This window comes from Megascapheus bottae, chromosome 7 (genome assembly GCF_031878675.1).
Source record: "Megascapheus bottae isolate mThoBot1 chromosome 7, mThoBot2.hap1, whole genome shotgun sequence".
In the NCBI taxonomy this organism is placed as follows: domain Eukaryota; kingdom Metazoa; phylum Chordata; class Mammalia; order Rodentia; family Geomyidae; genus Megascapheus; species Megascapheus bottae.
This window is the reverse complement of record NC_143515.1, coordinates 2,434,085-2,460,799: the sequence shown is the minus strand read 5'-3', so window position 1 is coordinate 2,460,799 and position 26,715 is coordinate 2,434,085. Positions and strand designations below refer to the sequence as shown.

The 26,715-nt window shown below is 38.7% G+C and overlaps 1 protein-coding gene across 1 annotated transcript in view; it reads right to left on the bottom strand.

Annotated features, from left to right (window-relative positions):
• Positions 1 to 1,636: 1,636 nt before the first annotated feature.
• Positions 1,637 to 26,715, bottom strand: part of St6gal2 (ST6 beta-galactoside alpha-2,6-sialyltransferase 2) — a 77,747-nt gene continuing 52,668 nt past the window's right edge. Inside the window, exons 5-6 of the mRNA XM_090336285.1 lie at positions 25,251 to 25,425; positions 1,637 to 6,560 (exon numbers count right to left, since the gene is read on the bottom strand). Of these exons, the coding sequence (XP_090192411.1) occupies positions 6,289 to 6,560; positions 25,251 to 25,425 (447 nt within the window). The 3' untranslated portion in view covers positions 1,637 to 6,288. The remainder of the gene's footprint in view (positions 6,561 to 25,250; positions 25,426 to 26,715) is intronic.

Here is a 26,715-nt window from a genome sequence, read left to right as displayed (position 1 = left end):
TTTTTCGGCAAAGGGCCCGATAATAATATCTAGGTTTGACAGGTTTTACAATCTTCTTTCCTAATAACTCAGCATTGCCTTTGGTAGAATGATTGCAGCCACAGACATGAGAGTGAATGAGTCTATGGTTCCAATAAAACTTAAAGTCTTTTTAGCTTTTCTTTTTCTATTATTTTTCAGAACCAAGGACTGAACTCAGAGCTTAGCACTTGCTAAGCAAATGCTCTTCTACTGAGCTAAATCCCAAACTTCCCTTCCCACCCGCCATAAAACTTTCTTTATAAAAGTCACCCCTTGGCCAGTTTGCCAACCCTTGTTGTAGGCGGTGATGGTTTGGAGAGCCAAGCAAAGTGGGTCTTTCTGCCTTGCTCTGAACACCAGGATTCTAGTTTCTGTTCTTAATTTCAGTCCCTGGGATTCACTGGCTGTATTTTTGTCACTAGATAGTTTACTTTCTGAATTAGTGACTTTGGTATGAAATGATACTGGGACTCTTTCACCTTTTTTTTATTCCCTCTTACTTAACTTCTCTTTTCCTTACATATTCTTTATTCCTACTTCCTTCTCAATCAAAACAAAAATTATCCAGACCATCCTAGCCTATCCCTTTTCCAGCAGCACAGCACACTGTAGCCTAGTGGTTTTACCTGCAGGTGCCTGGATACTGAACTCCTGATTATGCCACTATCCAGAGAGGACTGGGTAGTGCAAATTCAAAATTCGAGGTAGTTTCCATGTAAATTCAAAAATAAGTGGGATCATCGTCAAGGCTGCAGACATCTCTGCTTCCTCCTTATCTCTGGGAGTGCTTCCTATCCTATTCTTTTTCGTGCCCTGAAGCTTCTGGGAGAGATTTGGATCACAAAAAATACATAGTATACTGTGTGTGCTGCTCAGATGCTTATATCTCAGTCACACCTGTGGCTATTCACCCTGTTGGGTCTTCAGCTGGGTTCTTCCTGACAAGGCTGCTGGAACCAGTTGCATTTTAATCGTCTAGAAGAAAGCTGCCATCTTGGGAGACAAATGGCTGTGTGTATGAACACTGAGAGTGAGCTCTGATTCATTGGAACTGCTCTCAGTTACCATATTACATAGGTGCTCCTGTCTGACCCACCCCCAATATCCTGACAAAGGATGGAGGAGGACTCAAGACTCTCCACAAGCACCATCATCCAATTTCTCCTCTTAGAAAAAAGTATAAAAATGACAAGGCTTATTTGGTGCCTCTGCTCGCTGTGGGTGACTCAGCTATGGCTATTCTCTGCTCTAATAATTTGTTTATGTTTTCTGTGACATAAGGCTCCAAGCAGCTGGGATGAGAAATAAATTAATGAGGGCAACAAATTATTTCAAATGCTGGGTAACAAGTTAACATCAGACTGTGTTAACCCAAAATATGCCCTTTCACTTGATATTACTGTAGGCACTTTGATGCCTAGCCATGAGCTCCTAGAATATCGTGTTTCTGTTTCTCTGGTCTGTACAATCTGAAGGTACAGGGCTTCTTTCTTTAGTCTCTGTCTTCTAATCAAATCTCATCACTGTGCTAAGTGGCTCATTTTGTTTGTCTCTTACTCATTTGTCACTTCTACAAATTAAAGCAGAAGAACTTCTACACAAATGAAAACATGTTTTATTTACAAGAAAAAAGTCTGTACAGTGTGTATACATAAAAATATACAAAAACAAAAATAGAAAATATCCAAGTGTTAAAATGTATACAAACACTTCTAAAATGCATTTCCTGGAAAACTTTAAGCCTTGATTAGTTTGAAGAGTACACACTTCATTTTAAAAATTATCATACAAAAAAACTCCCGAAGCTGTTAGAAAAGTTCACTGGTTTCCACTGGAAGGATTTCATAAGTAGTTTCACGAGAGCAGAGCAGGATATGTTATAAATGTCAGATTTTAATATTACCAGTGCATTGTACTATTGTCCACAGAACCAGTAATTGTTTCTTCCTCCAATCTTGTAAAAGCTGTGAGCTGCAGATAAACTTCTCTTCAAATTTCACAGTTAAAGTAAAATTTGAGATTAAGAAACTATACTATATTCATAATGCCTTTTTAAATATTTAATTCATACTTTTTTTTGCCAGACCTAGGCTTGAGCTCAGGGCCTGAGCACTGTCCTTGGACTTTCTCAAGGCTAGAGCTCTACCACTTGAGCCTCAGCACCACTTCTGGCTTTTTTTCTCTGTATGTGGTACCGAGGAATTGAACCTGGGTCTTTGTGCATGGTAGGCAAGCACTATACCACTAGGCCAAACTCCTGGCCCAACTCATACTTTTTGATATGGTAGAGATATGTAGAATATGACACTGGGACAGGGTAGAGGATGACTTCTTTTTTGTTTTAACAGAAGGACATAGAATGTAATCCTTCTCCTCTGAAAAATTTAGGGCTCACATAATTAAAATAAAATGTATTTTGTAAAAATTTCATTATAAAGATGACTGAAAAGACATTATAAAAGCAACCATGTATGTAGATATGCATATATAATTATATAACTATATCTACATGCATACTTCTATGCTAGAGTAAGAACTATATCAGTGTCTTTAATTTCTTCAAATTTCATTAGGCTAAAGTTAGAGAGAATATGCTGGATTATGTTTTTTTTCTTACTAAAGGTTTCATTCATTTGATAAAAGAAGAACGAGAACTTACACTTTAGTTTCTTGAGCCATCAAAGAAATACTTTCCATTTATCAAGTGTTTAAATAATGTCCAAGTGACAGAAACATGCAGAAGAATTTCACAAAGGAAATACCTAGAGTAGAAAAACAAGCTCAAACTCAGGCACATTTTACCTAAGGAATTAATTTCTAAATGGAGCTGCCTTCATCAGTTGTGTAATTACAGGGTAAGAATTCTAAACTGTCAAAAAAATCAGAAATCAAGCAGGTTAATATGCTAGTACATATTCAGAGCTATGTCTTGCATATTCAATCATGTATCTGTCCATGGTCCTGTAGCCTTGCCTTTCTCCCTTTCTCTGACTCTTTTCACAGCCAAGACCAAATGGGAAGACATAATCTTGATCACAATCACTGTGGTGACCCATAAAAAAACCCTAGAGAGCTGTAATCATGTCACTGCTGCACACAGAAATTCTTCCATTCATCACTGAAGTCTGATATGGCCTAATAAATCCTAAACAGCACCAGATTAATTTAGTTGTACAGTTTTTCTTATACTCATGAAGGTCAGCCAATAGCATAAGGTATTATCTGTTCTACAGGATTAAGTGGTTTATGAACATGTAATAAAATGACCCTGGTCCTTTTATTTCCCAATATGGAAAATACCAACAATTATCTGAACCTTGCTTTTGTCTGGATGCTGTTGCTATGATGACAGAGGGCTACCAGAGTGTCAGGGGTGGATTGGATATCTTACTGAGTGACCAAGGGAACAAGATGCACAGGAAATGCTATTTGTGAGATGACCCAAAACTCAAACCTGTGTGAGGCCTCTCACTTGCCTTTTAAAGCACACTCAGTTGCTGATATGCAACTTTGAATTGACCCCTTCTGGCCCCTGAACATGTATACTAGGCAGAAAGGCCAGCAGAATAGAGTCCATAATTGGTGTCTATGGGAACTGTCTAGGACTGAGAATCATATATTTAATAGAAATTATCCTCCTACCTTAGTGAGCATTTAGCAAAACAAACTAGGGAGAATTTACTTTGAATTGTCATTGTCACTCTCCATGACATCTGGGATTTTGTAATAGCAACAGCAACAAAGAATGGAGTAAAGTTATATCAAAATGCAAGAGAATGTGATATACTCCTGAGAGTAGGAAAAGAAACGCCTGATCACTTCAGGTTACACCGTGAAAGCTTGGTGAGCTTCCCTTCATTAAAGAGGATGGAGAGTTCTGAAAAAGATGGAGCCAGAAAGAAAAGGGGGATGAGGGGAAGATGTCATTTAGTATTAGCTACTCCATAGAAGGAGTTCAGTCAATATGGTATATAAGATTTTCATCAATGTCTGGCAAAAAGTTGCCATTTAGGAAAACTGGATTTATACTGGACACAGATATGACATTGAATATCACTGTGTAAGAGCTTGAAGCTAGATTATTTGAATTTCTAAATGTAAGAATGCCTGGCATGTGCTATATTAACATATGCACCATTTTTGGAATGTTTAGCCAATTCTACATCCCAAGGGTTTTTAGGCTCCTAGTAAATAAAAAAATTTGATTAAATTTCCTTTGTGGTCTTCTGTCCATAATCTCTACAAAGAGTACTAAAATTACTCTTCTAAATGTGCCACAACAGAGTGCAACTTGAAAACTTTTTGAGGGTTTTCTGGGGCTTTGGAACTTGCACATTTATACTGCCTTCAATGCGTTATTATCAAAACCAAATTTTCTTGTCACCAACAGGGGATTGTCCTGAATTATAAGGATACTGGTTAAACTAAGATGTCACGTGGAAGTCTACAAAAGGAACTTTAATATTGTCAGTATTAAAATATCAAAGCCTGGGAGATTCTCAAAAGTTCCAAAGATGATAGGAGGAGATATCTGTCCTACATTCCAGCTTCCTCATTATATTCAGGGTTATGGAAATATGGAAAGATCATGCACTTTCAGGAAATCACAAGGAAACTTATGCACTTGAGATATGTTGGTGCATAGGACATAGCTAGCTATGTCTCCCCATAGACTTAGTAATGAAGCTCTCATCAGATTCGTTATGAGGTAAACATTTCAAATCCTCTTGCTTCACAGTTGTGGTAAGCCAAAGAAGATGTATGTTGCCACCTTCTTTTCTGCTAATAGCAAATAGAAGAAAATAGAAGTGATCAGGCTCTGAAAACCACTCTTGCTCAAGAAAGCAGGCCTGTGAGCATTCTAGAACAAACCAGTCCTGAAAGTAAAACACTTTTCCACTAAACTTTCCTTATACTCACTCATTTTGCCAGGAAAATTGTATTTAATTAAGCTGCTCTTGCCCTTACCAAAAAACAATCTAGACTGTATCTATCACTGAGAAATGTTTTGGTTTGATTTGGAAAAATCTATTGTACTATCTTCACTGGAGACTGGTAGGGGGGAAGAGTCAGACAGACACAGAGTCAGAGAGGTATTAACGTATGAGTGACAGAAGTTAAGATTTAGCACACCTGAATATAGCTAAAAATTTGGGATGAAAAATTTCCCCTACCTTTTAACTTTAGCATAGATGTAGTCCTTGTTATCAGAAGAAATGCTTCCATATAATTTTATTCATTATATGGCTCTTCCATGCTGTTTACATAAAACATGCCAATGAAAACAGAGATTGTATTTCTACATGTTTGCCAATAGAAAGAATTCATAAAACTTTTGAATGCCTAACTGCTAAGTTTCTAATAATTAAAGGCTGCAAGCCACTTAATTAAGAGACAGATAGATGTGTATTTATTGCAGCTTGAGAATGGTAACTCCAAAGTCCATTTTAGTTTGTAAGGGACAAGAATATCTCCTATAAACCATTTGTTATATGTCAATGTAAGTACCATAGGATGGACCTGCAAACCAAAAGACTCAGATGGAAAGGTGAAAGCTTAGGAGGTTGAGGGCTCTGCAGCCCTTTGGTTCTGCATAGACTACCTGGTAATGTCATGTTGTTTGGGTCATGAAGTATCACTGGAAAACAGGATGCCTGACAGGCATTTGATTTTTCCTTGCACTGCTTAGGATGAGCTATGATTTTTGAAATTTGTCCTGATACACAGAGGGAGAAGCATCTGTTGGACAATGGGAAAGCAGAAATGGAGAATGTGAGGGTTAGAATCTGATAGATTCTGGGGGATTTTTGTTGTCAAAATAAAAATGTTTGAGTGACAATCCTTCTTCCTAAAGTCCAGGATCTTCAACTTGAAATTTTTCTACACAGAAACAACCTATTAACAGCATTTATCACCACAACCTGTTGTTGGAACCAGCCCTGATATGGAGTAGCCCTGGCCCATGAGAAGGTTAACAGTTTCAGAGGTATTGTGTCCACGGAAACACTACTTGCTTTCCATATGGTCTTTCTTATGACTTATTTTTCTATCTTGCCTCTTTCTTGAGTCTTTAAAATTCCATTTGTATAGACAAAGCAGTAATAAATACTTCATGGCTTAGGAAGAGCAGCGTTCTCACGGCCACCACCAAATTACAGTTTAAAGACTCAACACTACAAAGCCTACAATCTAGCTTCAAGTATAAGTTTGTGATGTGGAGGACTACAGTAGTACCTTATTGCACAGTGATTTTCAAGATTCCCTTGCTTAAGAGTGAGCATCATGGGATTTGGGGGCTGGACAGTGCACAGCCTGGAAGCCGGGAAGGGTCACCTTGCCCTTGTGGTGGAGATCGGCCTGGGTACCCATGTTCAGACGTTGGACCAGGAGCTTCTCATACAGCAGGGGGTGGTAGGCGCCTAGAGTGCAGGCAGAATCATAGTACAGCTCGTGGTAGTGGCAAAGCTCTGTCTGACGAATGGATGGGAGGTATTCATAGACGTGCACTTCTTTACACAAGGACATCATGATGATGATTCCTGGCCCAGGAAAGAAATGAGAACCCAATGAGAAATTCCAACAAACAAAGGTCAGTTTTATTTTTCTGGAGTGGTGGCAGCTAATGACTATCAAGAACCACTTTCCTGGCACTCATCTCTCAGTTGTTTACTTGTGCCATATTAGCCCTTCTGCTAAATGGTACACATATGAGATAACGGGCAACATCAAGGTATAATGCTATGTATATATAGTTACCCATTAAGTTTGAGCCAATGAATGAAATATAAAAAGACAAAAACAAAGTCCTTAAGGGGACGATGCTAAGAGTGACAGGTTGCTCCACCCCACCCACTCCCAAATTCGACTCTCCTGTATTACATCAACATCAGGCTCTGTCTGATTTGCCATAGATGACTGTTGGTTCCAAGAAAGCAATATTATAAGCCAGACCCTGGTGAGGATTGCAGTTTGAAGCCAGTCTAGTTTGTGAGACTCTTATTTCCAATTAATTACCGAAAGTCTGAAAGTGGAGTTGTGGGTCACGTTGTAGAATACTAGTCTTCAGCCCTAAAGCTTAAGAACAGTGCCCAGGACTGTTCTTAAGCAAGCTTCAGGACTGGCACTAAAAATAACAAACAAATTAAACAAAACCTTTATACAATTTCTTAAATATAATACAATAAAATTTAAAAATAGATGAGTTGAATTGAACCCTATTTGTATGCTGGATACTGGTAGCTCATGCCTGTAATCTCAGTTATTCAGGAGGCTGCGATCCAAGCATCTCAGTTCAAAATGAGCCCCTGAAGAACATGTTTGTGAGACTTTTATCTTCGATTAACTACTAAAAATCCAGAAGCAAAAGCATAGCTCAAGTGGTGGAGTATCAGCATCAGGAGAAAACACTATGGGATAGCCCAGGCCTTGAGTTTAACCCCAGTGTTGACACACAAATACAGGAAGAAGTCACTTTTACAGATCGGACCAAGATATAACGGCTCCCATGACCTGGACACCATTTTCTAAATGCTATGTTAAGAAAAATATTTGGTTTCTTTTTTTGCATTGCTCCCGGACTGCTATGGAAATTGGCATTGAGCTTCAGCATCCACACGGGACAAAAATGCCAACTGCACTTGGTTCTCCATTGTTCTGTAGATTACCACTGACTAGGTGCTAGAGCTGAGTCTCCAACTTACTTCCACCCACATCTGAAGATTCTCTGGAACCTCAGTACATAGCTGCTGGCATGACCACATTTTTTTCATGATGGAAAATATAAAGTCAAGTCAGGACAGGAGAAAGTGATGGAAAGAGGACCAGGAAAAGCCACGCTCCAACTTCTAGAGCCCTCTCCAGGGAAATAATTCCTCCAACAATGTCTTGTCAAATTGTGAAAGCAGACACAGACAAAACATGAAACTCATACGGAAGGGATCTTTCCTTCTGCCCTGTGTGGACACAGCAAGGAGGCAGCTGTGGACTCAGCAAGAAGAAGGTCCTTACCAGGTACTCAACTGCCTGTGACTCACGCCTCGATCTTGGATTTCCAACCTTCAGAACAGTGAGATGAGAACCTTTGTTGTTCAAGTCCTTTCATCTGTTATTTATTTGTTGGGTTTTGTGCTGGTAGTCAGGTTTGAACTCAGATCCTGGGTGCTATCCTTTAGCTTTTTTATTCAGGGCACGTGCTCTACCACTTGAGCCACTTCTGGCTTTTTGCTGGTCAATTGAAGGTAAATGTTTCATAGACTTCCTTGCCTGGTCTGACTTTGAATTTTGATCCTCAGATCTCAGCTTCCTCTGAGTAGCCAAGATTATAGGTGTGAGCCACCATTGTCTGGCTTATCTACATTATTTCTGTTAGAACAATCCAAAATGACTGAGATATAAATATGTAAAAAAAAATGCCAGCAACCAGGGGGTATCTTAGAGAGTCTATTCTCAAGGCTTTAAGCAGGAGCTGGCTCCATAGTCTTTGGCATGTGCCAAAAATCTCAGACTGCCAGGAGGAGAGCAAGTGTTCATAATAACCTATTTTTCTTTCATAAACAGGACATTCCTATTAGTTTGATGGTAGGGTTCTTCACAAAACACAAGCTTCTAGATGCCATCCAAGGGCCAGTCTTATAAACTGATGTGTTCCATTTTTTCCTGCACAGATGTCCTATAGGTGTAAATTTAATGTACCAGAACTTCTTCATAATCATTTTTCCATGCCAGACTGACATGGAGATTTCTTATCTACTCAAGCTAAAAATAGTTCAAGACTATTATCTCCTGGAGGTGTGGCTCCAGAAATAGAATGTCAATTTTGCTATGAGTTCAAAAACACAATAACGAATAATTTAGAAATCATTAAGGGGATTTTTATGCTAAATGATAAGCTCACAGGGTATTAAAATTAACTGATTTTATCACTAATAAAAACCTTAGTGCTTGAACCTTTGAAAAGCAGACATATTTTTAGATGCTTTTAAGAGTATTTTTCTGAGCTAGTCAGGTGGGCATGTGGCCAATTATTCAAGATTGTTAAGTAGAATTCAAATAATTATAATTCCAGCAAAATTACACTGCGTTTTACCTTGTAGAACATTTACATTAACATTCCAAATAATTAAAAATTGTAGATTTTTCTCCTTGATAAAAATATCCTTTCAGTAAATACCAAAATAAAGTATTGATATAAAACATAGCATGTTTCAAGTACAGATAAAATACCAGACCAGGCCAGCTAAAGTCAATTCTAAAAAACATAATGACCATAATTCATGTATCGTGGTGGGGATTTCTTACAACAACCAACAGGATATTGCAAAACATTCACTTGGATTTTTTTATTTTGTTTTGGCAGTACTGAGGATTGAACTCAGGGCTTTGCACTTGCATTTCTGGTGCTCAGTCATTTGAACCACACCTCTAGCCTAGCTTTCTTACTCTTTAGTTGGAAGGGGAGGAAGTCTCAAAGGGTTTTCTTCCTTGGGATGGCCTTGAACTTTGAGTCTCCATATCACAGCCTCTTTAGTAACTAGGATTACAGGCATTAGCCACAGCATTCAGTTACAAAATACTGTTTTGAATGAATGAAAAAGATACCATCCATGTGCCAAACTAATGGAACTCTCACATCCCTCTGGAAACTGAGCAGACAGCACTTCCCGGCAGCCGAGACCTGCCGGCTCCAGACAGAGCCAGACAGAGCCTGCATGAGCCCAGAGCCATCACCTGGCCATGGCGTGGACCTGCCAGTAATTTATGAGTACATCTGTGGAGAAGTTTCCACTTCTGCTCGCAGAATGGCATTCGGAAGGAATCCCCTCCCCCACCAGCCAAGAGCTGGCAAAGACTTGGCCACACCAACTGGAGCCTGAGAAGTGGTTCTGGCAGCACCATCATTCAGAAGGGCAAAGGTTTTCCCAGAAGCAGCTTAGCCAGATGTCCACCGCTGGTGCTAGCAGGAGTTCCTCTGCTTGGAGGGGCGGGGGCATGCTCCTGGTAAACAAAGCCACTCACTGCTCCATTAGCTTTTTTTTTTCTGCCCAATCAAGCAAACTGATCAGAAAAACCACAAAACTAAATCGCAGGAGAAAAAGATTTTTTGAAGTGTTTGGATCCCAAATTCAGTGGAGACACAAGTTTCATACCCCGTTCCCCCCCAACACACACACAAAAAACAAACTGAAGAATAACCCCCTTTTTTTCTACCTTTATTCATTTGCATTTTTATGTGGGTTTTTTTTTTGCCATTTTACCTTCACCTTTTTTTTAAATGTTATGATTCTTTCCATTTCGTTTTCTGCTTTCCTTCTGTGACTGTGGTTGTACCTAGAGACATAGTGACAGCGCTGGGTATAGTCTGGATATAAATGATATTTTGATTCATACAGTCACATGCTTTTTAATCTGTTGATTCTTAACCCTAGTAATTCTTGCCTACGAACTCACAATTGTGTGAGTTTTTCTTTCTTTTTTTCTTTTTTCTTTTTACTTTTTAAAATTTTTTTCATCATTGAACTCTCCTATATATACCTTGCTCTTTTCTTTATATATTCTTCTTATTACTCTTATTTTCATAAGTTTTATCTTATTTCTTCTAAATTCTCTTCAACTATTTTACCTTTCTATCACCTTAGGTCAGTTATCCTTACGTTATCCCTTTTCTTCATTACTATATTAATCTTACACTCCTACATTACTCTTTTCTTACCTCTCCTCTTGTCTTTCAGACTATTTTTTCTATTTCTGGTCCTCTGTTCATCCCTCAACTTTTATAATGCATGGATCTACAGTTGATGGTTGATGAGCAATACTGTATATCTAGGTGATCAAGTATACTGTAGGTCCAGAGGGACTTAAATACAATAGAGATTGGACTGTGGGGTTTCTCTTGGTCATCAAACAGAGACAGGTGGGGGTATTAAATTTGTCTGTAAGTGCACAAAAAGAGACAGAGAGTGATAATACCAATCTAAAATTGTGAACATCTATTGTCTGGCCAGTTAAAGAGCTCTAGGTTGGTTATATCTTAAAAATTGTAATCTTGGGCAATATTAATCTTGTTCCCATTTTCAAATGGGCAGAACAAGAAACTCAAGAAAAATGGCAAATCAAGGAATAGCATCTCCCACCCAATATAAACAGGCAATGGAACAGTCAATGGCAAAACTAGAGGAGAGTCCTCTAAATGCTATACAAATGCAATTGACAAACATGATTAATGAAAAGTTTGAAAATAAATAGAAAGTGATACATGAGGAAGCCATATCTAAATGAGATGAAACCATAAAGAAGGTGATATGTGAAAGTGAGGAAGCCATAAAGGAGGCCATAATAAAGGATTTATGTGAGCATGAGGAAGCTAGACTAAGAAAAATGGTTGAATTCATAGAATCCACAAACAAAAAGCTGACCAAACTCCAACAAATGTCCAATGAGAGTAAAGCTGCTGAGCTAACCACTCAAATGTAAATCAAAGAGTTAAAAAAAAAGTCCATACAGGATCTAAAACAAGAGATGCAAGGCATCAAAATGAGCAATTGGAAGGGAGGGAGATGAAGAATAAAGTAGAAAGTATTTATAGCAGGTTACACAATGCAGAAGAGAGAATCTCCAGGGTTGAAAATAATATAGTTGTTATAGAGAAAGAACAGAAAATGAGTCAAACCAAATCTAGGAAATGTGAGAGAACGCTTCAGAAGGTCCAAGATACAATTAGGAAGACCAATTTAAGGCTAATTGGTATTGAGGAGAGCCTGGAGAAAGGGGTCAATGGTATTGGAAATATACTACAGGGAATCAACTCAGAGAACTTCCCAAATATCCAGAAGGGCAGGCCCATCCAGATACAAGAAGACTTTAGAACCCCAAACAGACCTGACTAGAAATAGACATCCAACTGGCACATTATAATCCATACAGGATCATTAGAGTCCAAACCAGCATCACAGAAAATGCTCAAAGATGTTCTACAAATTGAAATCCAACACAAATGTGATACTGACAAAGAAATGGCACCTAAAAATCATACCAGCTAAGTACCTCAATAACTGTCAAGCCACAGGCCCTAATGAAAGCTTTTAAAAATGGCAAGAACTAGTAAATATTTTTCAATCCCAACTCTCAAAATCAATGGACTTAACTCTCCAATTAAATGGCATAGACTGTCTAGTTGGAACAAAAAGCAAGGTCCATCGTTCTGATGTCTTTAAGAGACACATCTTGCCCCCCCAAAACAAACGTTTTTTGAAAGTTAGAGGTTGGAATAAAGTTTATCAAGCTAACGGCCCCCATAAACAGGTTGGAGTTGCCATCCTCACATCAGATAAAATAGACTTCAAACTAAAATTAGTGAGAAGGTTATTACATAGTAATAAAAGGATATCTCCTCCAGGAGCACAAAACCGTGCTAAATATCTACATACCTAATCCTGGAGCACTGAACATCATCAAGCAAACTTTACTTTCACTAAAACCACACATAGATCAAAACACAATGATTATTGGTAACTTTAACACATGACTCTCACCTATGGAGAGATCAACTAGGCAAAAACTCAACAGAGAAATCTCAGTATTAAACAACTGTATAGACTAACTAGATTTAACAGACATCTGCAGATTATTTCACCCAGCAACATCACAATATATGTTTTTCTCAACAGCACATGGAACATTTTCCAAAATAGACCACACTTTAGGGCATAAAACAAACCTGGGCAGATTCAGAAACACTGAAATTATTCCCTACATTCTCTCAGACAACAAGGGCATCAAATTGGAACTGAACCCCAAACGCCACCAATGAAAGTCCCGTAACTCATGGAGATTGAACAACACATTGTTAAATCATAATGGGTTATTAAGGAGATCAGAATAGAAATTCAACAGTTTCTGAAATTGTCACAAAGGAGCACACAAAATACAAGCTCCTTTGGGACACAGCAAAGGCAGTACTCAGGGGAAAATTTATGGTTCTGAGTGCTTACATTAACAAATTGGAAAAAGAACAAACCAACAATTAAATGTTGCACCGTAAACTCTTGGAAAAAGAGCCACAAACCAAACCTAATCCCAGTAGAAGGAAGCAAATTATTAAAAATCAAACCAGAAATAAATGAATTGGTGTCCAAAAACATTAGAAAGAATCAATAAAACAAGGAGTTGGTTCTTTGAAAAAATTACCAAACTTGACAGACCCTCAGCAAATCTTACCAAAGAAAGAAGGGAGCTCACCCAAAGGAATAAAATCACAGATGAGAATGGTATTATCACAACAGAAATTACCAAGATCCAGAGCATCATGAGGGAATACTTTTCAAAACTTTATGCCAAAAATTTGAAATCTAGAAGAAATGGACGAATTCCTAGCCAATATTAACATACACACACTGAACCAAGAAGACCTAATCCAACTAAACAGACATATTTCAAGTACTGAAATAGAAATGGCAATTAGAGAACTTCCATCCAAGAAAAGCCCAGGGCCAGATGGATTCACAGCTGAATTCTATAAGGTCTTCAAAGCAGAGCTCACACCAATACTCCTCAAGGTCTTCAATGGAATTGAAAAAGAAGGCTCTTGTCCAAACTCATTCTACGAAGCCACTGTAATAACCCTCATCCCAAAACCAGACAGAGACTCATCAAAGAAAGGGAACTATAGACCTATTTCTTTGATGTATATTTGTCAACAAAATACTGGCCAACTATCTTCAGCAACTCATCAAAAAAATTATACTCTATAATCAAACAGGATTCATCACAGGAATGCAAAGCTGGTTCAACATACCCAAGTCAATTAATATAATTCAACACATCAACAGGAGCAAGGACAAGAATCACATGATTGTCTCAACGGATGCAGAAAAGGCATTTGACAAGATCAAACACCCCTTTATGCTAAAAGCTCTGGAGGAATCCATAGAACATTCCTCAGTAAAATAAAGGCTGTGTATAAAAAACCCACAGCTAGCATTATACTTAATGGTGGAAAGCTAAAGCCATTCCCTCTCAAATCAGGAACGAGACAAGGATGCCCACTCTCTCCACTCCTCTTTAACATAGTATTAGAATTCCTAGCCAGAGCAATAAGGCAAGAAGCAAGCATAAAGGGGATCCAAATAGGGAAAGAGGAAGTAAAACTTTCCCTCTTTGCAGATGACATGATTCTGTATTTAAAGAACCCTAGAGACTCCACTCCCAAGCTGCTTGAGCTGATTCAAACCTTTGGCAAGGTAGCAGGGTATAAAATTAACCCTCAAAAATTAACAACCTTCCTATATGCCAACAATGAGAAGAATGAGGCAACAATCAGGAAAGCAACTCCTTTTGCAATAGCCTCAAAGGAAATAAAGTACCTAGGAATTACCTTAACTAAGAATGTAAAGGACCTTTTTAATGAAAACTTTAAAACCCTGAAAAAAAATTAAAGCAGAACTGAGGAAATGGAAAAACCTCCCATGCTCCTGGATTTGAAGAATTAACATTGTGAAAATGGCAATCTTGCCAAGGGCTAGCTACAAATTCAACGCAATACCCATCAATATCTCAATGTCGTTCTTTAAATAAATGGAAGAGTGAATACAAAATTTCATATGGAATAATAAAAGACCCCATATAGGAAAAACAATATTTAGCAGAAAGAACAGCGCAGGAGGAATTTCAATACCAAACTTTAGACTCTATTACAGAGCTATGGTGACCAAATCAGCTTGGTACTGGCATAAGAACAGGCCTGAAGACCAGTGGAATAGAACTGAGGACCCAGATATTAACCCACAGATCTATGGCCTCCTAAATTTGATAAGAGACCCAAAAACTAAAATGAAAGAAAGAAAGTCTCTTCAACAAGTGGTGCTGGCAGAACTGGTTAAGCACCTGCAGAAAACTAAAGTTGGATCCTTCTTTGTTACCCTGCACTAGGATTAACTCCAAATGGATCAAAGACCTGGAGGTAAAAGCTGACACTCTGAAAACTTTACAAGAAGGAATAGGAGATACACTAGGCCTCCTTGGCACAGGTGAAAACTTTCTTAATAAGGGCCAAGAAACACAACAAATCAGAGAAAGTCTGGGTAAGTAGGACGGCATTAATCTGCAGAGCTTCTGTATGGCAAAGCACATAGCTAGCAAACTAATTAGAAAGCAACAGAGTGGGAGAAAGTCTTCACTAACCATACAACAGACAAAGGCCTCATATTTAAAATATATCAACAGCTCAAAAAATTGAATCACTCCAAAACTAATCTCCAAAGTAACAACCATCCCATTAAAAGATGGGCCAAAGACTTAAAGAGAGTCTTCTCTGAAGAAGAAACAAAAATGGCCTATAGACACATGAAGAAATGCTCAACATCTCTGGTCATAAAAGAAATGCAAATCAAAACAACTCTAAGATTCCACCTCACTCCAGTTAGAATGGCCAGGATTTTGAAAATCTAATAACAACGGATGCTGGAGGGGATGTGACCAGGAGGGATCACTACTACATTGTTGGTGGGAGTGCAAACTCGTTCAACCACTATGGAAAGCAGTATGGCAGTTCCTCAAAAGACTAAACATAGAACTCCCCTATGACCCAACAATTCCACTACTTGACATTTACCCGATCGTCCAGAAACAAGGATATACTAAATCCACTAGCACAATGATGTTCATTGCAGCACTATTTACCATAGCAAAGATATGGAACCAACCCAGATGTCCCTCAGTTGATGAGTGGATCAACAAGATGTGGTATTTGTACACAATGGAATTCTATGCTGCTGTCAGAAGGAATGACATCGCCTCATTTGTAAGGAGATGGAAGACTTCAAGAAAATAATTTTAAGTGAAGTATGTCAAACTCAAAGGAACTTAGGCTCAATGGTTTCCTTCATTTGTCCCAATTAGTAGACTCTCCTAGCAGAGATTCACAATACATAGAACAATACCTAGATACATAAGGCCATATAGTATGACACTAAATGAAAGGACCTCCAGGATACAGAATCAAAAGCCATATAATTAGTGACTGTTGTCCTTAATGTACTATGTTATCTCTCATCTCTTTTGCTGTCTCTGGTTATCTCATATTGTTCGAGTATTTCACCATGTTATCTGATATTTTGTATATATGCATCATTGGTTATTTGAAATATGATGGGGAAGGGGGGAAAAGCAAGATGAGGGGCAGGGGGATGGAAATGGGACCAAGACATGAGAAAGGGTATCAATGTATATGAAGTAATTCACATTTTATCTGATAATGTTAACCCTTCAATGAATTACAATAAAAATATATGTAAAAAACAATAAAAATCAGTGAAGACATATTTTACATGATCACAAAATAAGTTGCTGACTATTTTTCATTGATGTTCAAGTTGGAAGGATGCATTAGAAAATTCTGATTCCAAAATATTAAAAAAAAAAAAGGAATGACTTTTTTTTTCTTTTTCTTTTGCCAGTGCTGGGGCTTGAACTCAAGGCCTGGCCACTGTCCTTGAGCTTTCTCAAGGCTAGAGCGCTACCTCTTGTGCCACAGCACTACTTCTGACTTTTTCTGTATATGTGGTACTGAGGAATCAAACCTAGGGCTTTGTGAACACTAGGCAAGCACTCTAGCACTAGGCCCATGACTTGTTTTTGAACATATTTTCCTGTGTTGATAGTAAATAGCCTGGAATTTTAGAGTTTGCCTGTCCTCTGTGAATTACATAAGTATGACATATATCAAATGGATAGATGATGAGAATGTCAGTGGTTTCTTCACTAAACTTTGCAATGCACATACATTTCTCAGATATAGGATAATGGAGGGGCTATGAAGCCTGTCTGCTCTCTGACATTATTCCAGCTGTACGCCCCGTGAAGATAGACTGGCCTTCATTCCTGCCCCCTGCATCTGTCTGAAACTCTTCTGCTGGAAGTCAGCAAGCAGAGAGGCAGGATTCATGAGCCCTTGTGTGTTCACTCACCTGCTATAAAAATATCTAATATCATGAGGGCAAAACAGAAGCTATAGGAGTCCAAGCAAATCATCCTTTAGTCAGGTGGCTGCAGAATTGAAATTACTTCATTACACCAAGAAACAAGGTAAAGTCTCCAGTCTCCAACTATGGATGAAAGAGAAAAATGTTCCTCAGGCAGGAACAGTGGGCAGAGGAGAAGGAATTAAACAGGATAAAAAAAAGTTGCTCTAAAGAAACTAGTCCTTATGGATCACCTACATTTCTTGCTTCATCCTTTTAACTTTAGATGTTCACCTATATGGTGGGCGTACCTCATCCTCCATGTCTCAGCCTTGGACCTCTAGCTGGGCACTGAGAGTGTCGATGTGGACTCTGATTAGCAATGCAACCGGATGATGGTTAGGAAAGAAAGCTGTTGGCTTCTATCAGCAATCTTCAAAGTTATTCCCTTTGTTTCAGCATTGTAACCAAAGATGGACTCTTGTGGATTTTTCAGTCCACAAGATTTTCTCAGTCTCCTGAATTAGCTGGGATTATAGGCATGTTCAAAGATGGAGATAAAAATCCATTTTATTGACCATTAAAGCAGAAAGTGATGCTCATGTTGATGGAACAGAGTACCTCCAGGTATAATCTGGGAGATGAGTTCAAGGCCCACCTCAACAGCAGCAGCAGGGAATTTATCTCAAGTTAAAAGGAAAGAAACGGGCCCAAGTTTGGTCTAGTGTTAAGAGTGCTTGCTTAGGATACACAAAGACGCAGGTTCAATTCCTTGGTACCACATACACAGAAAAAGCCAGAAGTCATGCTGTGGCTCAAGTGGTAGAGTTCAAGTCTTGAAAAAGCCCTGAGTTCAAGCCCCGGGACTGGCAAATTAAAAAAAAGGAAAGCAACGTTTCTATATTACATAATATGGAGTAAACTTATCATATATACTAGTATATAAACTACAAACTCCTTATCATAATCATTGAATGAGATTGAACATTTTGAAACAAGAAAAATACTCCCCAATTAAAGCAGGGCATAAATTATCCAGTACCTATTGAATATAATTATACAATCTCTAACATCTAAGCAAAGCCAAGTCTATTCCATCTTGATTATAGAACTGTAATGAAAGAGTAGTTCCTTTTCTGTTTGGGTATTTAGTCTTGTTTGATCTGGCATGAAGTTTTAGATGAAGCTGATGACAGCTCTAGTAAACACTAAATGTACTATTCTCAGTCATTAGATCTTCATTTTATTTCGAAGAATTTGGGGTTTAGTGTTGGCTAATACCTCACTTAGGTTCATTCTGCTAGTTAAGAGGCTCATATTTGATTTGTGGATTTTATAGATACAAATATTGTTTTTTTGTTTTACTAGGGTTTGAACTCAAAATTTCCTACTCTTTGTTTTATTTCTTTCTTCTCAAAGCTGGCACTCTACCAGTTGAGCCATATCTTTACTTTCTGGATACATATTTAGATGTAGCTAAATAATGTTTTCATATCTCTTAAGACTTACATACTAATAAAATGGCTTAAAAATAAAAACTGTATCATCTTGAATATTCATCCCAGTTTCTAGAACACGAAGATAGGGTAGCCAGAGGCTATATTCATGTCTCAAGTGGGTTTCTTCTGCTGTTGAGGGGGGCCTTGAACTCATCTCCCAGATTACACTGGAGGTACTCTGTTTCATCAACATGAGCATCACTTTTTACTTTAATGGCCAATAGATGGATTTTTATTGCCATCGTTGATGTGTGTGTGTGTGTGTGTGTGTGTGTGTGTGTGTGTGTGTGTGTGTGTGTGTGTGCAGGTGTGCGGGCACACCAGAACTGGAGCTTGAACTGAGTCAGCACCTCTTGCTACTGCTTGAGATTTTTGCTCACATCTGTTCACTTTATCACTTGAGACACAACTCTATTTCCAACTTTTGTTTTGCCAGTCCTGGGGCATGAACTCAGGGCCTGGGCACTGTTGTTGGGCTTTCTCAAGGCTAGCACTCTACCACTTGAGCCACAGTAACACTTCTGGCTTTTTTCTGTGTATGTGGTACCAAGGAATTGAACCTGGGTCTTTGTGCATGCTAGGCAAGCACTGTACCACTAGGCCAAACTCCCACCCCCTATTTCCAACTTTTTGCTGATTCATCAGAAATAAGATTTGTCTGTCCAGCCTAGCTTCTGAGATCCTCCTATCTTAGCCTCCTGAAAAGCTACAATTACAACTGTAAACCATGGGTGCCTGGATAAAATGGATTTATGAGTTTTTTTTGTGCTGGCCCTGGGGCTTGAATTCAGAGCCCGGGTGCTGTCTTTGAGCATTTTTTTTTGTTGTTGTTCAAAGCAATCACTCTACCATTTGAGACACAGCTCTACTTCTGACTGTTTTAGTAGTGTACTGGAATTAAGAGTCCCTCACTTTCCTGCATAGGCTGGCTTCGAACCATGATCCTTACATTTCAGCCTCTTGAGTAGTTAAGATTAAAGGGGTGAGTCACTGGCATCTGGGTTTTAAAATGTGTTTTTAAAAGTCAAGATTTTTGTAGATTTTCAGGTAATGACCTTGCTATCAAAAGTAAAAAGTATATGCAAAATTATTTTAAAATGTCTTGCAAAAATAATTATCAGTAATTATTGTGCAATTTTGAGTTAAATATGTGTGTTTAATTACAACAAATATTCATATCTTTAATAATAATTCATCAAAATATTTTGTTAGGTGAATTTGCTAGGAGATAATATGGAACTGATGTTTAAAAAGTGGAAAACATGATTTTAAAATATTTCTTTAGAATCTGAGAAAGATACTTTAATAAAGATCATATTAATCCCAAACTGAGTGTGCCATGTAATTATAGTTTAATATATTTGCACTGTGTAACTAATACCATTGTTAACATATTCCCCAAGTCAGTTATTATTTTGAAAGTATAGTGATTGACCCTTGGTAAGTTCTCTGTGCACATGAATTGTGAAATCCCGATACTTGTGAAATGAGATACTTTTCCAATGATGGATTTTACTTTTCTTTCTTTTTAACAACTAGGGTTTGAACTCTGGGCCTTTAGCTGGCATGGTTTGTAGTCTGTCACTTGAGCCTTGTATTTCACCATTTTTATTTGTTTTGTTTTAGCTTGAGTCTCTTAGACTCTTTTACCCAAGCTTGTTTGAAACTTTGATCCTCCAGGTTTTAGTCCCATGAGTAGCTAGAATTGCAGGCATGTTGGCCATAGCATATCCCGGGGTGCTTTTTCTTTTTAAGGAGAAAAAAAGGCCCTGCTAGTTGAAAAGAAAATAAGAATTCATTTTTTTGTACATTAACTATTCTTGTCCTAAGTTGGATTTCACCGAGAAACTGATTTCCCACTTCACTGGAAATGGTAACAGGGATTCTGAAACTCTGAGGGGGGAATTCAACTGGAGCCAAGAGGCACAGAATCAGTCCAGATGCTAAAATATCTATAGGATCCTGGAGCAGAAGTGCTCAGAATGGCTGGAGCACTGAGCAAAATCTACTTCTAGGTGCTTCTTCCCATCTATATTCTGCTTTCAATTTTTCCTCACTGGAAGTGCACACATGGACACTCACATGTTTACACACACACACACACACATACACACACACACACATACACACACACTGCAAGGGAGAGCTAAATGACTTATCAGGAAGACTGCTAGTGCTGGCACAGTGGTGACTAATGCAGGTATAAACATAACATGTTGTTTCTAGACTGGAAGTTGTTCGCTAAATGTGTTAGTCTGTTCAAAGTGTGGTGCCAGGACTAGCAGAGTCTCTGGGGCCAGGCCAGCATCCTGAAAAGCTATGGTAGCTACCTTTCAAAATGGCTCCCCATGATTTCTGTCGTTCCCTCCCACCACAAGGGACTTAATTGTGTAACAGATAGATTGCAGCAAATCTGACAGTGTATGGCACCAGCAAAACAACAGAACTTCTCTCTTGCTCTCCTGAATTCCTCAGCACCTTGGAAGCCAGCTGCAGTATTGGGAGGGCATTTAGGTATATGGCCAGAACAGGGCAATGCATGGGGACACATCTTGGAAGCCTTGTCTAGCTAGATCACAGCTTCACCAGAGACTGAGCTAGAATCATCTGGCCAAACCACTTACAGGTTAATGACTCACAGATATTTAATACTCTGTTCAGTGTCTACACTTTGCTTTATAACAAAAGAGTATTAATATGTGATGCTTATGGGTAATTGTGATATGTGGTAAATTCTGAGGACCACTGAGGTACACATGCATTCATTCAGCAATTCCATTCACTCCTCAGTCTGTGAGAGGATTTGATTCTAGGGTCTTTTGTGTATACCTAAATTCATGTAGTTCAAGCCACTCATAGAATGGCATGGGATTGGCATATAATCTTTGCACATACTTACTGTATGCTTTATACCCTCTCTATGGGTATAATACCCAAATACAACATAAACATTATGAAAATAACTGTAAGACTACATTGTTTAGAGAATAATGAGAAAAATAGTTCTGTGAATATATATATGCAATAGTTAAAATTAATTTTTGTATATTTTCTGTCAGTGGTTGGTTCAGTCTGTGGGTGCAAACCCATTAATATATAGAGAGGAACAATTATAACTTTTCATATTATAATTATGATAATATAATATGACAATCTGGCTAAACTAAGCATTTAACCATGGGCAAAATGAACATTCCTCTGCCCTCAAGCCACCATATCCCCCTTTATCATACACTGATGACAGTTTGCAGTTATATCTTTCTGGGCATACATATCTATGAAATGTCTTCTTGCTACTGATGGACAAGATCTTTCCTTGCTTTGTCTCCTTGACCACTGTTTTCACTAAGCACTGCCCTACCCATGGTGCATTGGAGGTATTGTTCATATCATTTGATGCATGCCCTTTCCTTCCTTGTCTGCTGCTTCTCTCCTAGGTTATGAGTACAGGCCCCTATCATAAGCTCTTCACAGCACCAGCAGCATTGTATGGAGGAGCATCTTTCTGAGACCTTAACTATCCCATTGGCTCTGCTTCCATATAAACCCTAAATGGCTCCTATGTTCAAAATAATCAACATTTTAGGGTCTAATTTGTGCATGCAGATTCCTAAGTACATGCAAGAACATCTAAGGGAAAGGTTTAGAAATGCAAAGAGTTACATCTTTTTTACATTTTTACATATGGTGCTTGTATGAATGAAGAAAGAGATTCCCACAGTTTTACCAGCAAAGCCCTATATGGCTAAGTATAGCCTGGTAGCAGAAGGGAAGCTGTAATGCCACCATCTCCAGGTGAGGACCGTCCTGCGGCTAGGTCCTGGGCTACAACAACGGGCCCTGCAAACTGACACAGCTCTTCCTTGAATTCTTTAATGTAGGAGGTGATGCTACAGGTGAAGAGCACTTGAGATGTCCTTAGACTATGAACAGGCACGGGGAGAGCTTTCTAATAACAGAAAAAAGTTTCAGTCATATTTTAAAAGTTCTTAGCCAGGTACCAGTAGCTTACACCTGTAATGCTTGCTACCCACAAGACTGAAGTTTGAGGATCTCAGTTTAAAGCCAGTCTGCTAAGTCATAGCACGAGGCCAGGCCAAGAGTGTTCATGTGTCAGTATTCTCTCTCTCTGTCTCTCTCTCTGTCTCTCTCTCTGTCTCTGTCTCTGTCTCTGTCTCTCTCTCTCTCTCTCTCTCTCTCTCTCTCTCTCTCGCACACACACACACACACACACACACACACACAAATAATAGTAGACAAATGATAAAAAGAAACCAACTCTCTGCCTAGTCCTGGCCCAGATCAGAGAAGTAGTATAAATACCACAGCAGTATTAGGGTCTTTGGATGGTGCTAAATTTACCCTTAGTGATGGGTCTCCTCATACTTAACTAAGCTGAGGCTCAGGGCCAGGAAATAACTTTAACATAGCAGCCACATTTTCTTTTTCATTTTCTAGTCTTACCCACAGAACACCACCTGCCCAATGAGAAATATATGATTTCTAATCTGTTCCTCATTCTTTTTGGAGGAGGGCTACAAGGGTATTGAACCCAGGGCTTTCTGCACGCTAGGAAAGTGCTCTATCATTGAATTACATGTGTCTGGTGTCTGGTGTCTGGTGTCTGGAGATGTAGGCTAGGATGGTTTCATCAAGATTAAGATCCTCTTGTGTCCCATTTCCTGAGACCCGTGTCATCAAGATGGGTGTCATCAAGCCTGGCTTCATTCTCTTATTGAGTAACATAATTTATCAGTGGTATCCCACTCAACTCAGAAATGGAGCTCAGAAACTCAAAAGGAGATCCCATCTTCTCATTCAATTCAGAAGAATTGAAATGTAAATGCTCCCTTGAGGCAAACAGCAACCATCTTGGATAAGACAGTGCTAGAAAATAATAATGATTGCAACTTGGTCAGTAAATTCATCCTTAGAAAGATTTTTTTAAATTATATTTTCACTTTTCACATGAGGATATCAAGGGTCAAAGGATTAAGCAATTCACCCAACCCCAGAAACTAGCAGAGGACAATTCACACTCAAAGTAAGGCAACCCTAACCTACACTCTTGCAATGACATCAAACTATCCTTCCTCTTCATGGCATACAAGCTATAAAGGCAATCACCAACATTTCTAGCTTCTCAAGAAAATCAATGAAAGAAAGCTGGCCAAATGTGGCATGATTTCCTTAATAAAAACTCAAGTATTTGTGGGGGGGGCAACCAAAACTGAATTGATTTTGAAACCAAGTGCCAATAATAATCATATCTTACAGTTTCCCCCTGTCAAAATATGCTTTAAAACATTTTCCCTATTCAAATATTAGTAACATAAATTCAGGAAGACAATATAAAAGACTCAAATGTGTCCATATCCTGCTATGTTATTCTATCATATCTATCTTCTTTTGACAAACTATATAATACTTTCCTTTTCCAAATCAACTTTTAGAAACTAAATAATAGATTAAGACTGTTGGATTTGAAAAAGAGTAGCTTGGATACTAAGGCATGGCTTTAAGAGAAAGTGGAAAAGAACAAGACATAAAGCAAACAATTTACAGCCCTATTATAAGTATTTTATTAAACATTACATAAAATATTACACATACAGTACTACAAACCATTCCCAAGAATGCATGCCTCATTTCAGAATATCTGTGCACCCTGCATGCAAAACCAAACTAGTACCATTTCCATAAATCTCTCCTCTCCACTCACAGAACCTGCTTTACAGCCCAGGGAAGGTTTAAGTGAATTCACTGAAAATTGGAGTGACAAGGAGAGCATTATCTTTGATAATACTCCAGCTTTTCATATTTTCAGAGCCATCTAAAGTATGACTCAGTAGTGCCCTACTCAGGTAAAATGTCAAAGAAATAATAAGCCAAAACATAGACAAATTGGGCACATCTACAAGCTTTGAGGATCAAAGCCTGGTTGAAAAAAAGCAAGTCAAGTATGATTATCTGGCAACATAAAATCCATTGTTGGGTATTAGAGGTAGTTCATTAGGTTAATGAACTGGTGATCAAGTCCTGCCAAGGCCATTATAAGTAATAATCTTGCAACAGCACCTACCCTCTTAAAGTCTCACAATAAGCTCCCCAGCCTAGTACCTCATAAGCAATATGAATAAGGGTAGTGCGGGTAAGAAAGAGGTGCAAATTGTCAATTCACTTCCTTTGCCTCTCATCAAGAGCGGAGGTCAATGTTTCCTCTCTATCAGTGTGCAATCCTGAGATTTCTCTGATCAATAGAATAGCATAAGTCTCCAGACTTAGACCTTAAGCAACTGGTTTCTTCTATTTCTTATTTTTTGGAACATACCCCAGAGCATCCCCTAGTTGTCATGTAAAAAAAAAAAATTTAGTGATCTTGGGACCACCATGAAAGCGAGACCACATAATGGTATTTGTTTCAACTAAGCAGGCGAACAGCTATTACATGTAAGTAGCTGGATTTAAAGTGCAGCCAATCCATAAGGAAACTGAACACCAAGTGACCCCCCCCACAGATGCCAGTTGGAGAAGAACCGTCCAGTTATGCAGGTCCTGAGCCACAACATCATGAGAGAAAATGCAACAGTTCATGTATGACAGCTCAGAATTTTGGGGGCAGTTTGTTATGTAGTAATAAATAACTGGAACAGAACATTTCTCTTTTGTTTAAGCAATCTCCAAAGCTACCAGCTACTCCTCTAGCTATATTGTATAACTGCTTATTCACTAAATATAAGGTGTCACCCCATCATTCCAATCTTTAATGTGCACATACCAATGAAACCAGAAGATGGTGGGTTTGGCTGAATCTTCTCCTTCGTGTTCTCTTGGATTATGTCCCAGAGATGCCATATAAATTTAGGGTGAAGAATGTAAAATGGCTGAGCTGGGTTTCTCTGGCGATGTTTAATATATGGAGTGAACAGGTTGTAATCTGGCTTTTTGTACCACTGAAAAAGAAAAGGAACCCAATCAAGTAGAGGGTTAACTGAAAAGCAGTTAGGACAGCATCTCGGCAGGTAGATTTAAAGGGTGAGGGCTGGACTGGGGCAAGGAAGAGAAGTCTACAACCCATTGTGTCTACAGACAGTCCCTTGGGACAAGGGGACACATACAAAGAAAGACTAGTGTTCTAGCCTTAGCAGGACTAAGTCCTTCTTCTTTGGTAAAATGAGGATGCTGGGCTAGATGTGGTCTGGAGCAATGCATGGTTGTTGCAAAAGGTCAGAGCTTAGACACCCGAGGCTTTGTGGATCTTTTTGGTGACTACTTAACTCTATTACCGGACTCAGAAGCAGCCATACACAACACAGACTGAATGAGCATGCTGTGTTCTAATAAAATGTTATTAAGACAACTGGTGGCCACATTTGAACCATGCCCCAGTATGCTCATCCTTGCATTTGCTCAAGCAGAGCATTTCAAAAGTAATTTTCCCCAAAGTTTCTGTCACCAGTTCATTTGTGGTGACAGCATATCATGGCTTTCTGGTTTTGGGTGGAGGCTGACCAAGAAAGAATGACATGAGAACTCTTCCCAAACCAAGACAGAAAATACCTTAGGATAAAAATGTGTGAAGCCTTGAGCTGAAGAGCTCAAGGACAATGTCCAGGCCCCAGAGTTAAAGTCCCACAACCGACAAAAAAATGTGTGAATGTTTATCAGAATGCTCCGTTGTATTTATTATAGGTATGTTGTGTGTGAAAGTCAGGTGCTATCACTCCCTGAGATTTGAGGGTGGAGTTGTGGGAAGAGATTTAGCTCACAGGCCTCTGAGAATCTGTGTTCTCTTCAAACAGACTCTGAGGCTATACAGTAGGCATTTATTAAGATCCTAGGTAGAATTCTACTTATCAGAAGCATCTTGTGGTGTTGAATAAAAGCCAAGTAGGCTGGTGACTCATGCCTAATAATCCTGATAACTCAGAAGGATGAGATCAGAGGAATCCAGGTCCAGGAAGGTGAATCTGGGAAGAGAAGTCAGCAAGATTCGATCTCCAAAATAACCAGAAAAAAATAGAAACATGGGTTCAAATGGTAGAACGTCAGCAGAGCAAGCCAGCTAAGCAAAGTATGGGCCCCTGAGTTTAAATTCTGTATTGGAAAACAATCAAACCAACGAAAAAAAATGAAACAAAATTCTTTGAGCATGATTGGGACAGGCTCTTCTTAATAAGCCAAGCTTATTATTAACCCAGTGTCACTGTGGAAAATGAAAAATGTATAAAGTACAAGAAGGA